Raw genomic sequence first — 11,046 nt, forward strand, 5'->3', positions numbered from 1 at the left:
TTATGCATCACTGATCATTTACTCATAATCATAGTGGTTCTCTATATCCAATATCACACACAATTGGTTTACGTTGCCTTCACATTACGCTTAGTTTGAAGGCAAAGCAGATAACTTCCGGTAATCATACGTGACTGATCAACGAATCAGTTGGTACCTGAATCAGTTGGTACCTAAAGCCGTCAATCACGTTTTCTGTCAAATTGCACCTTTTCCGCATTGCTTTGTCTCTTACAAAGACACAATTCATCCAGAGACTTTGTTCACATTTTAAAAGCTGTAAGAACATCCTGCAGTGATAGTGAACATACAGTATTTCTCTACAGTTCCTCCAATTGACCTCAATAGTTTGGACTGTTTTATTAATTGTGTGACAGATTGAAGTAGTCATTTTTCTGATAGGGCTGGTCTAATAATATAGACTGAAATGCTCAGTCTGTGTACTAAGTTTGGCTCAAACAGATTGGGTGCATGCTACTGTGCCTGTGTCAATCATGTATTCACATGTTTTTTGTTAAGATCTTTATTTACTTTTAAACTTTCCTTACAGGGAGAGGTGATAGCAGGATCACCAAACGATGCTCTTTAGGATATACCAATGCGGTCATGCTCATACTTGGTTTCTCTTCAGACCGTTAGAGGGATTGAGCTGTGTTAGAGCTGAGAAGAGGATTTTGCATTGTGTTACAACTAGTGCTGGATTTGATTGTTTTTAGTCTTGTGTACTATTAGAAATGGACCGATTCCAGTACCAATACTACTTCTACTTGTGAAGAACGGTGCTAAACCAGAGTTGGAAATGAGTGCCAGAATGTCCTACTCAAATAGATGTTTTGTAGATTTATTGTACCAAAAACTACTGAATGACTACTGCATGAGTATGACGTCATACTGAGGTTCAAAGAGAGCAAACTCAAATGATAACTCTTGGTGTCGCTGCAGCACTGTAATCCGCTCTGCTATTCATGCCAGAAATAATGATTTTACTATGCAAAGTACATTCAAATTACACAAAAAGCCAGACTTGTGCACTTAATGGGACATTTTTGTATAGTATCCTTGTGATGTAAAAAAATAATATATTTAAATAATAAAATATTTCATTTACATTATATGAAAAAAATATCAACAAAATAATACATCTAATTAATCTAGCAGCACAGTGAATGATGTGTTTGAACACATACCTAATGAAGAACAGGAGTTTAGCATTGCACATACTGATTTGTTGGTTTTAACCATTTTTCTGTAGAAAAATCTGCATATCTGCCTGTTCTGGTAGAATGTGTGACCTTTCTTGGCTGATTGTGTCCCCTGCTGTGGAAAACACTCTCTCACAAGGAGTAGACGATGCTTGGATACACAGGTATGAGTTGGTGAGTTCAGACAGGAGAGGCAGCGTGTCTCGTCTCTCCCACCACCAGGCCAGAGCGTCCTCTGATGTGGGTACTGCAGGCAGGTTTCTGAACAGCTGTATTTCTTGCTGGACTCGTTCATGTATTGAAGGTGTCTCTTCTGCTGCTGCACTGCTCTTCAGAGCTCTGTCCTCCTCCTCGAAAAGCTCCTCCAGGGCAGTTAACCTCGGCCTTTTGGGCAACGGAGTCTGGCAAAAGGAAACGAAGAAAACAAAAGTGTTCGACAAGACAACTTGGATTAAATACGACAAATGTTTGTGTCATGTGAAAGGCATTACCTCATCTGAATACTCTGGCTCTTTGTCTTTCTGCTCAGATACATCCGACGCATCACTGTCCTCATGCAAAAGTCTGTTTTCCTCCTGATTTGACACCTAAAGAATATATTTAATCATAATACATTAACATGGGTGAGTCCAAAAACTGACAAAAAGGCCAGCCACCCTATCACCTGAAGATTTAAGCTTACAGGAACATAAAAATTACTCTTAACTACTTCAGCTGAGTGTATGAGATAGCAGACAGCAGGAAGAGACTTAAGGTCTAATGAGTGAGTACAGATATCTCTGTCATAAAAATGATTACAGCATACAGTAGAACAAGTGTAACATTGGAAAAGAAAAGAAAATACCGTACCTGTGTTTTGTTTTTAACCCTAATCGCAGCATTTTTCACTCTGTACCAAATCTCATCCAACTCAATCCTGTTCTTGAACCTTGGATCCAGAGCGCTCGACTCCTGTAGGAACTTCCAAGTATCGCCATCCTGAAATAAAGCACAGGGACTCCGGCTCTTGAAGCAAAATGTAAAATTTGTGTAATGAAAACAATACGAAGAAAGCTGAGTTCAGTCACACCGGGGATAGAGCAACACTTTCAAACACTGAACGCTACTGTTCAACGAAGCCAAGACACTTCTCTGTTGAAGCCAGGAGAAGACTGGTGGCTGCTACCCTCTTACCAGTTCTCAATTGTGGGGATTTGTTGTTCAGGAACTCATCAGCACATTTTTCTTCGCATATCGGAGCCTATCGATCATTGCACTTTGATGGTAGGTTTGTTACTAAATTGAATCTACTAACTAATCATTGAGCTCTGTATTCCAAAGTTGGCAGACCATCTCTGTCGATGAGTGACTCTGTCATTGGTATATTTTAACTATAGAGCAACTGTGGGTTAATTTTCGTCCCATCATTTAGCTAACTTACACTGAGTTGCCAGTTTATTAGATACACCTAGCTAAAACTAATGCAGTTTAATACAACAGTGCTGTAGTAAATCCTATAAAATCCTTTAACGTTCAGTTTATGAAACTTTATGATCATTTTGGAAGATGTACTTTGTGGTGTTGTTGAACTGTATTGCATTATAAAGAGAAGTGTTTGTGTTGTTTAGCTTGCCCTCGTTGATATAAATGAGGTGGACAAAATAATAGAAACACCTGTGCAATACCAAGGGATTGCCCAGAAGATGTCTTGACTGTATCAAAGGTTTCGAAACAATGAACATTTTTCAACATGGGTGCTTCATAATGATTCAGGGCTTCAGAAAGCTTTGTTCTTCCCGTCAATAGTTTTTAGTATTGTTTTAACTCCACCACCTTGGGCTTTAGGAAATTGTGATGGGCATTTTTCACTATTTTCCGACATTTTATAGACTAAATGATTAATTATCAAGTACACACTAAGGCCACTTTACTTTTACAAGGAATCACCCCAACAACAGATGCAATTTACTAGGACAAATACTTAGTTCTTCCTTTTGAATTTGCTCTCCTGTGGAAAGTATTGTACATACCTTGTAACATGTAGACAGGTCACCCCAGACTTTTTCCTTGAGCATGGCTGTGAACAGAGAGTCATCATCCTGGGTTTCAAGGTGGGCCTCCAGTTTTTTCAGGATGGGAAAAATCTGACTACAAGTTGGACTCTTGTCAGCTGAGACACAGAGCAAAGATGTATGCAGAGGCTTCATGATCCTAATGAACTCCTGTGCTTTTCGGTGATCGTCGTCTGAGGGCGTTTCCAGCCTTCGAAGTAAATATAAGCAAAATAATAAACTATTTCTACACAATTAACAATATTGCATTCTAATTTTACGATTAACTTTCATTACCTTTTCTTCTCAACAGATGGTTTGATCTGTGGATCTGTGGTGGTGGCCTGAATGGCAGCATACTGCTCTACAAACCTCTCCACCATGAGGTACAATGAGCTCCAACATGTTCGGGCATTGAGTACTAAAGAGTGTTGTGGTAGATCTGAAAGACAGAGACGATTCTGATGTTTATCCTCTTTGTGACACACGCCACATACTATCTAACCAGTCAAAAAGAAAGACAAGAAGATATCTTGTACTCACTTAAAAGCTGTTGTTTCGCCCGAAGAACTGTTTGAGCTGTGGAAGACCTTTTGATCCACTCAACAACAGCTCTTATTTTTGATGCCCATCTGGCCACAGTGTTGCTGGTGTACACCTTCTGTGCAGCAAGATTAAGTATATGGGCAAAACATCTCAGCATCCTGAACTGCAGTTTCTTGATGGAAATATTGAACGCATTATCCACCGTCATGGCAACAACTTTGTCTCTGACACCAAATTCCTCCAGTATACCACCGATCTGCTCTGCCACTACTGTGTCCGTCTGAGTGTCATAAACTGGCTTTGTACAAAGTACTTTCTGCTTCATCTGGCCTTTCATTATGAAGTGTAAAGTAACTGTCAGGTAATGGTCGTGGGCAAAACTTGTCCACCTGTCACATGTCACTGCAGCCTCAGACACTTGAAGCAGCTCTTTGATGACATGTTTCTTCTCCACAGAGTACCATGAAGGTATCAGTGTGTTTATGAGCTGATCTCTGGAAGGCAGGTGGTACTTTGGGTTTAGTGTTTTTGTCATCTCTCTGTGTGAAAGCAGGAATGAAAATGCAGATTATCAGTGGATGTAAATAATCACATTTGTGCATACAAAGTCCAGGTTAATAAAACCTACCTAAACCATGGGGACTCCACTGTGGACAAGGGATGTAATCCTTTCACAAGATATCTGCTCACAGCCCTGTGACACTCCTCTGTTCTTTGTTTGCTCAGCCTCTTTCTTTCAGCCGGCGTGAAGGAGGTTATGACAGCAGACACTGCAGCTTCTTTGAGGTTACCATCTGAGGTGGCAACATAGGTAGAACTTCCTGTATCAAGAAAAGATAGAAAGAAAAAACAGATAGATGACCCACCTGCATAATGATACCTAACATTGATACTTTGCTTTATTTCCTGTAGGACTGCAACTAATGATTATTTTCATTATCAATTAATCTGCCAGTTACTTTCTTGATCGTTCATCTCTTTTGATTGTTTAGTCTAGAAAATGTCAGAAAATAATGAAAAATGCCCATCATAACTTGCTAAAGCCCTAGGTGGCGTCATCAACTTGCTTGTTTTACAGTCTAAAACCCCAAAATACTCACTTTACTATCATGTAAGACACAGAAAAGCAGCAAATCCTAACAACTGAGAAACTAAAAGCAATGAATGTTTGGCATTTTTGCTAGAAATGTTCTTTTAAACTTAAATGATTAATCGATTATGAAAATACAGGTAGTTATTAATTAATTAATTAATTTCCTGTCGTGACTAATCGATTCATTGTTTCAGCAATTAATTTCCTGTTTCAACTGGCTGCACTCCAGCAGGCCTAATGCAAAACTCAACAGATTTCCAAAAACTGCATGTAACTTTATTGGTCAAATTGGCACAGTTTGACACATTTAGCTGGACAACCAAGGTTTCAAAGTTTCCTCAATTCGTCGTAAGTAATGCTAAAGATAATATTGACATTGAAAGACTGACAATAAAAATACAGGCACATGTGAACTGTAAAAATGTCAACTAGATTCAGTCTTCATATGACACTTACGAGCAACCAGGCTGCTTGTTATTATCTCCATGCACACCGAATCCCAGAATTCCTTTGCGTTTACTTCTCCGGTAAAGGATTCAGGCAGGTCGTTTATCTCAATCCCTACAAAAATGTATGTGAATTACTGATATGACTGTGTGATATCAAACCCAAATTCTACTGTTCACCTATATGATAATTATGTAACAGAAAGAGAAAACAATACTATATGATATTATATCAGAGCATTAAATTGTAACCATCTTGTAGCTGTCAGAAAGATAAGCGTTAAAGCTATCAAGAGGAAATAACAATACATTTGTTTTTTTAACGTTTAAATTCCCAGTACGTGTACCCACACAGATACCAAGAAATACTCACCTGCCATGTTGAAAACCCCCTTTTGATAAAGATCCAGCATGACTACAGACAGACAGTCGTGACTTGTAAGAGCTTCAAAGTGGAGATATGCCTGAAGCACTTCCATGCCAGATGGAGACTTGACACCTACTGTCCGTTTCAGCACCTCCACCACTCCACCACCAGCAGTGTGATTCTAAAAAAAACAAACAAAAGCAGACAGAAATGAATATTTAATCTCACTGAGAAAATTAAAACATTTAAATCCTAAAACCACAGAGCATTTTGACTTCTTTCATGAAATACAAGAGTACCTTGATTGAGTTTTGGAGAAGCATGCATAGTTGCAGACTCAGGATTATGTGGTTGTTGTAATTGTGAAGGCCCTCGCTCCACTCCTGGTAACAGTAGACCAGTTCACAATCTGGACACTTTTTGAAAAATGTGGAAGTATCTGGAAGACATAAAAAGATGTCTTAAATAGACTGCTAAAACTAACAAACAAAAAAGACTCTAGTTTAATACGTGCATGTTTGCAGACAAACCTTCTGTCACTCCTGTTAAAGTAATAACTCTTGCTTTGTTGGTGATCAGCACTGGTTCTGTTAAGGAGACATGACCTGGGCACTCTTGGCAGACAGTTTCAGCTGGAACCAAAAACTTTGAAAAGTGTATTTCAGACTGGGTGATGTTTTCTGGAAAAGTGGTGGGCAATTTTTTTTGGTTGTAAATGTACTTAGCCATTTCTTTTAGTCCTTCTTCTCTTAGTGGATACACAGTTCCAGGGGAATTTTCTGTGGAGGTTTCTGTAGGTTCTGTCAATTCAGAAAACCTTAGTGGTGCGTCTCGTTCGGCATGTGAGGAAAATAACTGTTTGTTGGTTTGGAAGAGATACCATTTGGCTATGCATTTGTGCAAGCAGGAAATTCTCCCTCGAGAACAATCACAATGCCACAACCTTCCCTTTACATTGTACGTCACGAATAATCTTCCTAACTTGCTGTACTGTGACACTTTGGGCTCAAACACAGACAAATACAGGCAATGACTTCCACCAAGATCCACAAGAGTAACAAGTGGGGCTCTGCTCTGAGTGGCTTGGTCACGATGGTTAAGGCACTTGGCCCCCATGTCTTTTCCAATCCATTTATTGTCAACCAGTTCCTCCAACACACCGGGTTTCAAGTCTTCTCTGCTTGCACGAGTAAAACAAAAATCAACAGAGCGTAGATGAGGGCACTGGCTATTAGGCATGCCGCTCCTCCTTTGAAAATCTGAAATAACCTCGCACCGATCTTCTTCGCACACCATTTTGTGTGTGCTGCCTGATTTCTTTTTAATGACATGAACTGGTATGGCAGTGGCCTTGTAAGACTTTGCTACAGCGTACACCCCATTATGAGAGTCAACACACTGACTTCTAAGATGGTCTTTGGCTGTTATGTCCTTCTCAGAAATTAAGTGTTTCCTGAGTTTATGTTTTCTTAGATTTTTTTTATTTAAGTATAGGTTGCACATTGGACATTTTATTTTTCTCTGTACTGTTCTGAACATTTGACCTGTTTGATTAACAGGGCCCTCTGTTAAAGTAGGGGGGTGGACCACTGGGGTTGTTGGCTGAACAGGTGGGTCAGGTGGAGCAGCAGGCAGGCCCGCTGTGGTTGTGGGTTCGACAAGGCGATCAGGTGAAGCAGGAGACTGGCCTGATGTGCATTTTGGTTTAACAGGGGGGTCAAGTGGAGCAGGATGCTGGTCTGCTCTGGATTTTGGTTGAGCAGGGGAAGTAGCAGTACACTGTCCCATCATGATAGTTTGCTGAAAAGGGGGAGCGAGGTTGAGCAGGAGGACGGCACGCTGGCCGACTGTGATAACTGGCTGAGCACAAGTGCCAGGCGGAGCAGCAGATTGGACACCTGTTGCTGCTGCTGTTGAACTTTCCACACATTTGTCCATATGACTTCCAAACTGTTTCCGATTTATAATTGTCTTTGCGCAGTATGGACAATGAAAATGTCTTTCTCCTCTGCACTGCAAATGGCACGAATGAATATTAAACTCTGCCAAGAAAAAACAAAATTCATGAAAGTGATTGATATAATGTCACAGGGGAGCAGCTTACTGATTGGATAAATTATCTGTATACATTTCAGGCTCAGGTAGCAGCTTATATTCTGACCTCCATGTTGCAAGGCCCTCATTCTGTGGATTTCTACATGTGTCCAAACGCTTGCATAGTCTCCTTTTGGCTTGTAGACGGCTGGCTGGCAGAAGGGACAGTGGTAAAGATTGCACTCTTTGCACAACTCCAGACGCATGCGGCCATCTGATCGCCTGCGCACTGTGACATGCAAGTTCCTAGAGACAAAGATGGGGAAATTCAATTTTGTAACAACAAAAACTTTTTTTTTTTAAATCATGTACGACACAAACTAAATTTGATTTACAACTCGGAGACATTACGCTAGTTTACATCAGACAATTCAGAAAGTACAAACTATATTTGTGATATTTTTGTTGTAGCTGGACTAGTTAACTCATTGATGGGCTTGTTCTCTGTTGCGCTGGAGTCAGATTAATGTTAATGTAAACAAAGCCCAGAAATTATAAGCAGCAGACCTTTGATAGACTACTATGACATCAGAGCAGCAGAGTATTGTGGGAGTTTTTTAGTTGGAAGACGTACAAGCCTCGGGGACCCAGATGTGCGCACTCCTAATTGCACTCCTTTTGGATTAATTGTTTGGGGTGGGGGGATATTTCGCATTCTTATCCTCTATCTAAAATTCGTCTTTCCTTGTATCGTGACTCTGTAATGCTCAGAGGCATTAATGATGTAGTTCAGGAAACAGGGCCACCTATAGTTGTAACCTATCTGGTAGTGATGTAATATGCTGCATTATTATTTATTCTCTATTATTGGTATTGTGCTCATTTTTGGGCCTGTACTGTTAGTTTTTGTTGCTGCTGATTGGTTGGTTTTATTCGCCTCCTTTATGCCTGTGTAGTCATTGCATCTCTGTACTCTTGTGGCTTGTTTAGTGGCTTAGCAAGTAACTTTGTGGCTTTGGTCTTAAGATAAAGTGTATGTTATTATGTATAGCTATTTAAGGTCACATTACATTGTAGTAAAATTTAGTAAAATTAACTTGTATTTCATTTAAATAACAGAACAGTAAACCATGATGAAAATGAAAACTTCATATGATGAGAAGAGAAACCACATGTGATGAGCTTTAAAGGGTCAGTTCACCCAAATTACAAAACTATGGCTAACTATGCACCACAGTTGCACCTCTACAATTGCAAGTATTTCTGTAACACAGAAGAAGCTTTACTTCTTATATACTAAGTTACATTATGCACGATGTGAAAAAGCCACTGATGTGAATAAAGCGACACAGCCTGTTATGTTGAGTTACATAAGTGCAGTTTAACAAGTTGGCATGTCTGTCTCTGATAGCTAATGTTAGCTTGCGGTCGACAGTGCGGGTAGTTTAGCCATTTTTTTCTTTTCTTTTATAACTAACACCACTGTCGATGGCCATAACGTACAACCACGAGTGGAAAGTGGTTGTTGTGTATTTGGAGTAAATCCCTCCAAAAACTCCTCTCACCCTCCAACACGCCCAGAAAGCTGCTCTCGCGCCCACTTCGTCTCACCACACGCCCCGCACGTCTGCGCCATCTTGGCTGCAGGTTTCTAAAGTTGTGAGTTGGGTGTTGTCGCCCCGCTCGAAGCCTGTCAGGCACACCGTCTTCTCAGAAACCCTAACTATTGCTTAATGGTAATGTTTATTTGCATAATCGAGATGCTACACACCCAATAAAGCAGCACATGTATCATCCACCACTCTTTCTCTGTCAGAAATGCTGTGTTTTTACTGATGAGCTTGCATTTACAATACAAACACTAAACTGTTGCCTAATGCATTTACCCCAATATACATTCATTATTCTAATGTATTTCATCCCCACCTTGTCGCATCAATGGACAGGGAGGCTGCTGAGGTCCTACTGGACTCTAACTGGACTTAGAGTCCAGTAATTTCTGGCATCTTTTAAACTAATACTGTTAAAAAGGCCATTATATTCATCAGAATAATATGCCTTCTGATATACTTCTCTCTCTCTGTTGCCGAGATTGAATGATTGAGGCACAGCATCCAGCACAGCAGCCAATCAGCGTTCACGGATCGACGTGCAGGCGATCATCCCGCCCATAGCGCTCAGTGCAAAGATGAAAGCGAGTCCAGCGGGGCGTTGACACAGATGCTGAACTTTTCTGTTTTATATCTTCTATAGTTTATTCATCGTTCGGGTGTTGTGCGTCTATTGAAAAAAGACCACACACACACATACTGAAAACACCCAACTAAGTAAACTTTTCAACTTTCTACTCATAACTGAGTTGTTGTGGTGACAAATAAACGGGTTACTCCCATATTTCAACCATCTTTGCCTGTCTCTTACCGGACACCCTGTGGCGGGTTTCAAACCTAACCAGCAATATACTTAATGGGAGTGTGCTACCAACAGCTAACTCATCTTTTCAAATACATCCATTTTTGCACACCTTACAGCAATTTGCACATTGTATGCATGCACATGTTTAAAGGCCATACCTTTTTACTTTTAACTCTTATGTTAGTACTTGTGTTTTGATTTTTTATTGCACTATTCTTTGCTCAGTGTGGTTCGTTCGTGAACTGCTGCTGTGACATGAGAATCCCCCCCACCCCCGGGTACAAATTAAGTATCTATCTACCTCTCTAATCTCAAAGACTTGGTGGAGTTTGTTGGTCGGGCGCTGCGAGGTGCTGCCTGAAAGTCCAAACTCAGGTATTAACTTTGTGACGAAGCGTCGATAGCGTAGACATGGACGTAGTGTCAGTGACGTCACCCCGTAGGTTTCTGAAGGTGTCGCCATCTTGGCAGTCCACGACTCCGGCTACTCCAAAAATGGGCAGAGAGGTGGAGCTGAGGCGGGCCGAAGGGAGCCTGGTCGCTGAACCACTTAGCGGCAAGGCCAGAGATCACCCACCTGTCACTCAAAGCGGCCACGTCCTTAATCACGCGTAATTTTAAGCCTTAATATCATTTAAACAGGTGAGTTAAAAATTCACCCCCTCACAGTTGTCGTAAAGGTGCAATGAAGTGCTTGGTGTTTTTGTTTAGTCAAAATATGACATCTGCTGGCCAAACTATTGTATTGCATTTGTACAAAAGCATTCCAATACCTTTTGATGATTGATACCAAACATTGAGTCAAAATATGAATGAATCAACTGCTGTCTTCCTCGATCTTTTGTTCAACAGAGGCCATTTTATATAAATTAACCCCCTTTATACAGATTCCACGGGTCCGCTTTTAAATATT

The 11,046-nt window shown here is 40.5% G+C and overlaps 1 protein-coding gene across 1 annotated transcript; it reads right to left on the bottom strand.

Moving 5' to 3' along the window:
* Window positions 1-507: 507 nt before the first annotated feature.
* On the bottom strand, window positions 508-9,414 carry LOC122879066. Its single transcript, XM_044202739.1, has 13 exons — window positions 9,284-9,414; window positions 7,846-8,024; window positions 6,215-7,726; window positions 5,984-6,123; window positions 5,691-5,865; window positions 5,328-5,432; window positions 4,407-4,599; window positions 3,776-4,317; window positions 3,530-3,674; window positions 3,212-3,443; window positions 2,052-2,180; window positions 1,694-1,789; window positions 508-1,603 (listed from the first exon to the last, which is right to left on the bottom strand). Exons 1-13 carry the CDS (start codon window positions 9,352-9,354, stop codon window positions 1,235-1,237), a joined length of 3,888 nt encoding a protein of 1,295 aa, XP_044058674.1. The 5' UTR covers window positions 9,355-9,414; the 3' UTR covers window positions 508-1,234.
* Between the last annotated feature and the right edge of the window lie 1,632 nt (window positions 9,415-11,046).

Source organism: Siniperca chuatsi, linkage group LG7 (assembly GCF_020085105.1).
Source record: "Siniperca chuatsi isolate FFG_IHB_CAS linkage group LG7, ASM2008510v1, whole genome shotgun sequence".
Taxonomy (NCBI): domain Eukaryota; kingdom Metazoa; phylum Chordata; class Actinopteri; order Centrarchiformes; family Sinipercidae; genus Siniperca; species Siniperca chuatsi.

Excerpts from the sequence above, each read along its gene's own strand:
- LOC122879066 (XM_044202739.1), bottom strand. The coding sequence starts at position 9,354 with ATGGCGCAGACGTGCGGGGCGTGTGGTGAGACGAAGTGGGCGCGAGAG. Across the intron at positions 8,025-9,283 it reads CTTTCTGGGCGTGTTGGAGG|GAACTTGCATGTCACAGTGC; the intron begins GTGAGAGGAGTT and ends CTTTGTCTCTAG. Across the intron at positions 3,675-3,775 it reads GGCGAAACAACAGCTTTTAA|ATCTACCACAACACTCTTTA; the intron begins GTGAGTACAAGA and ends TCTGTCTTTCAG.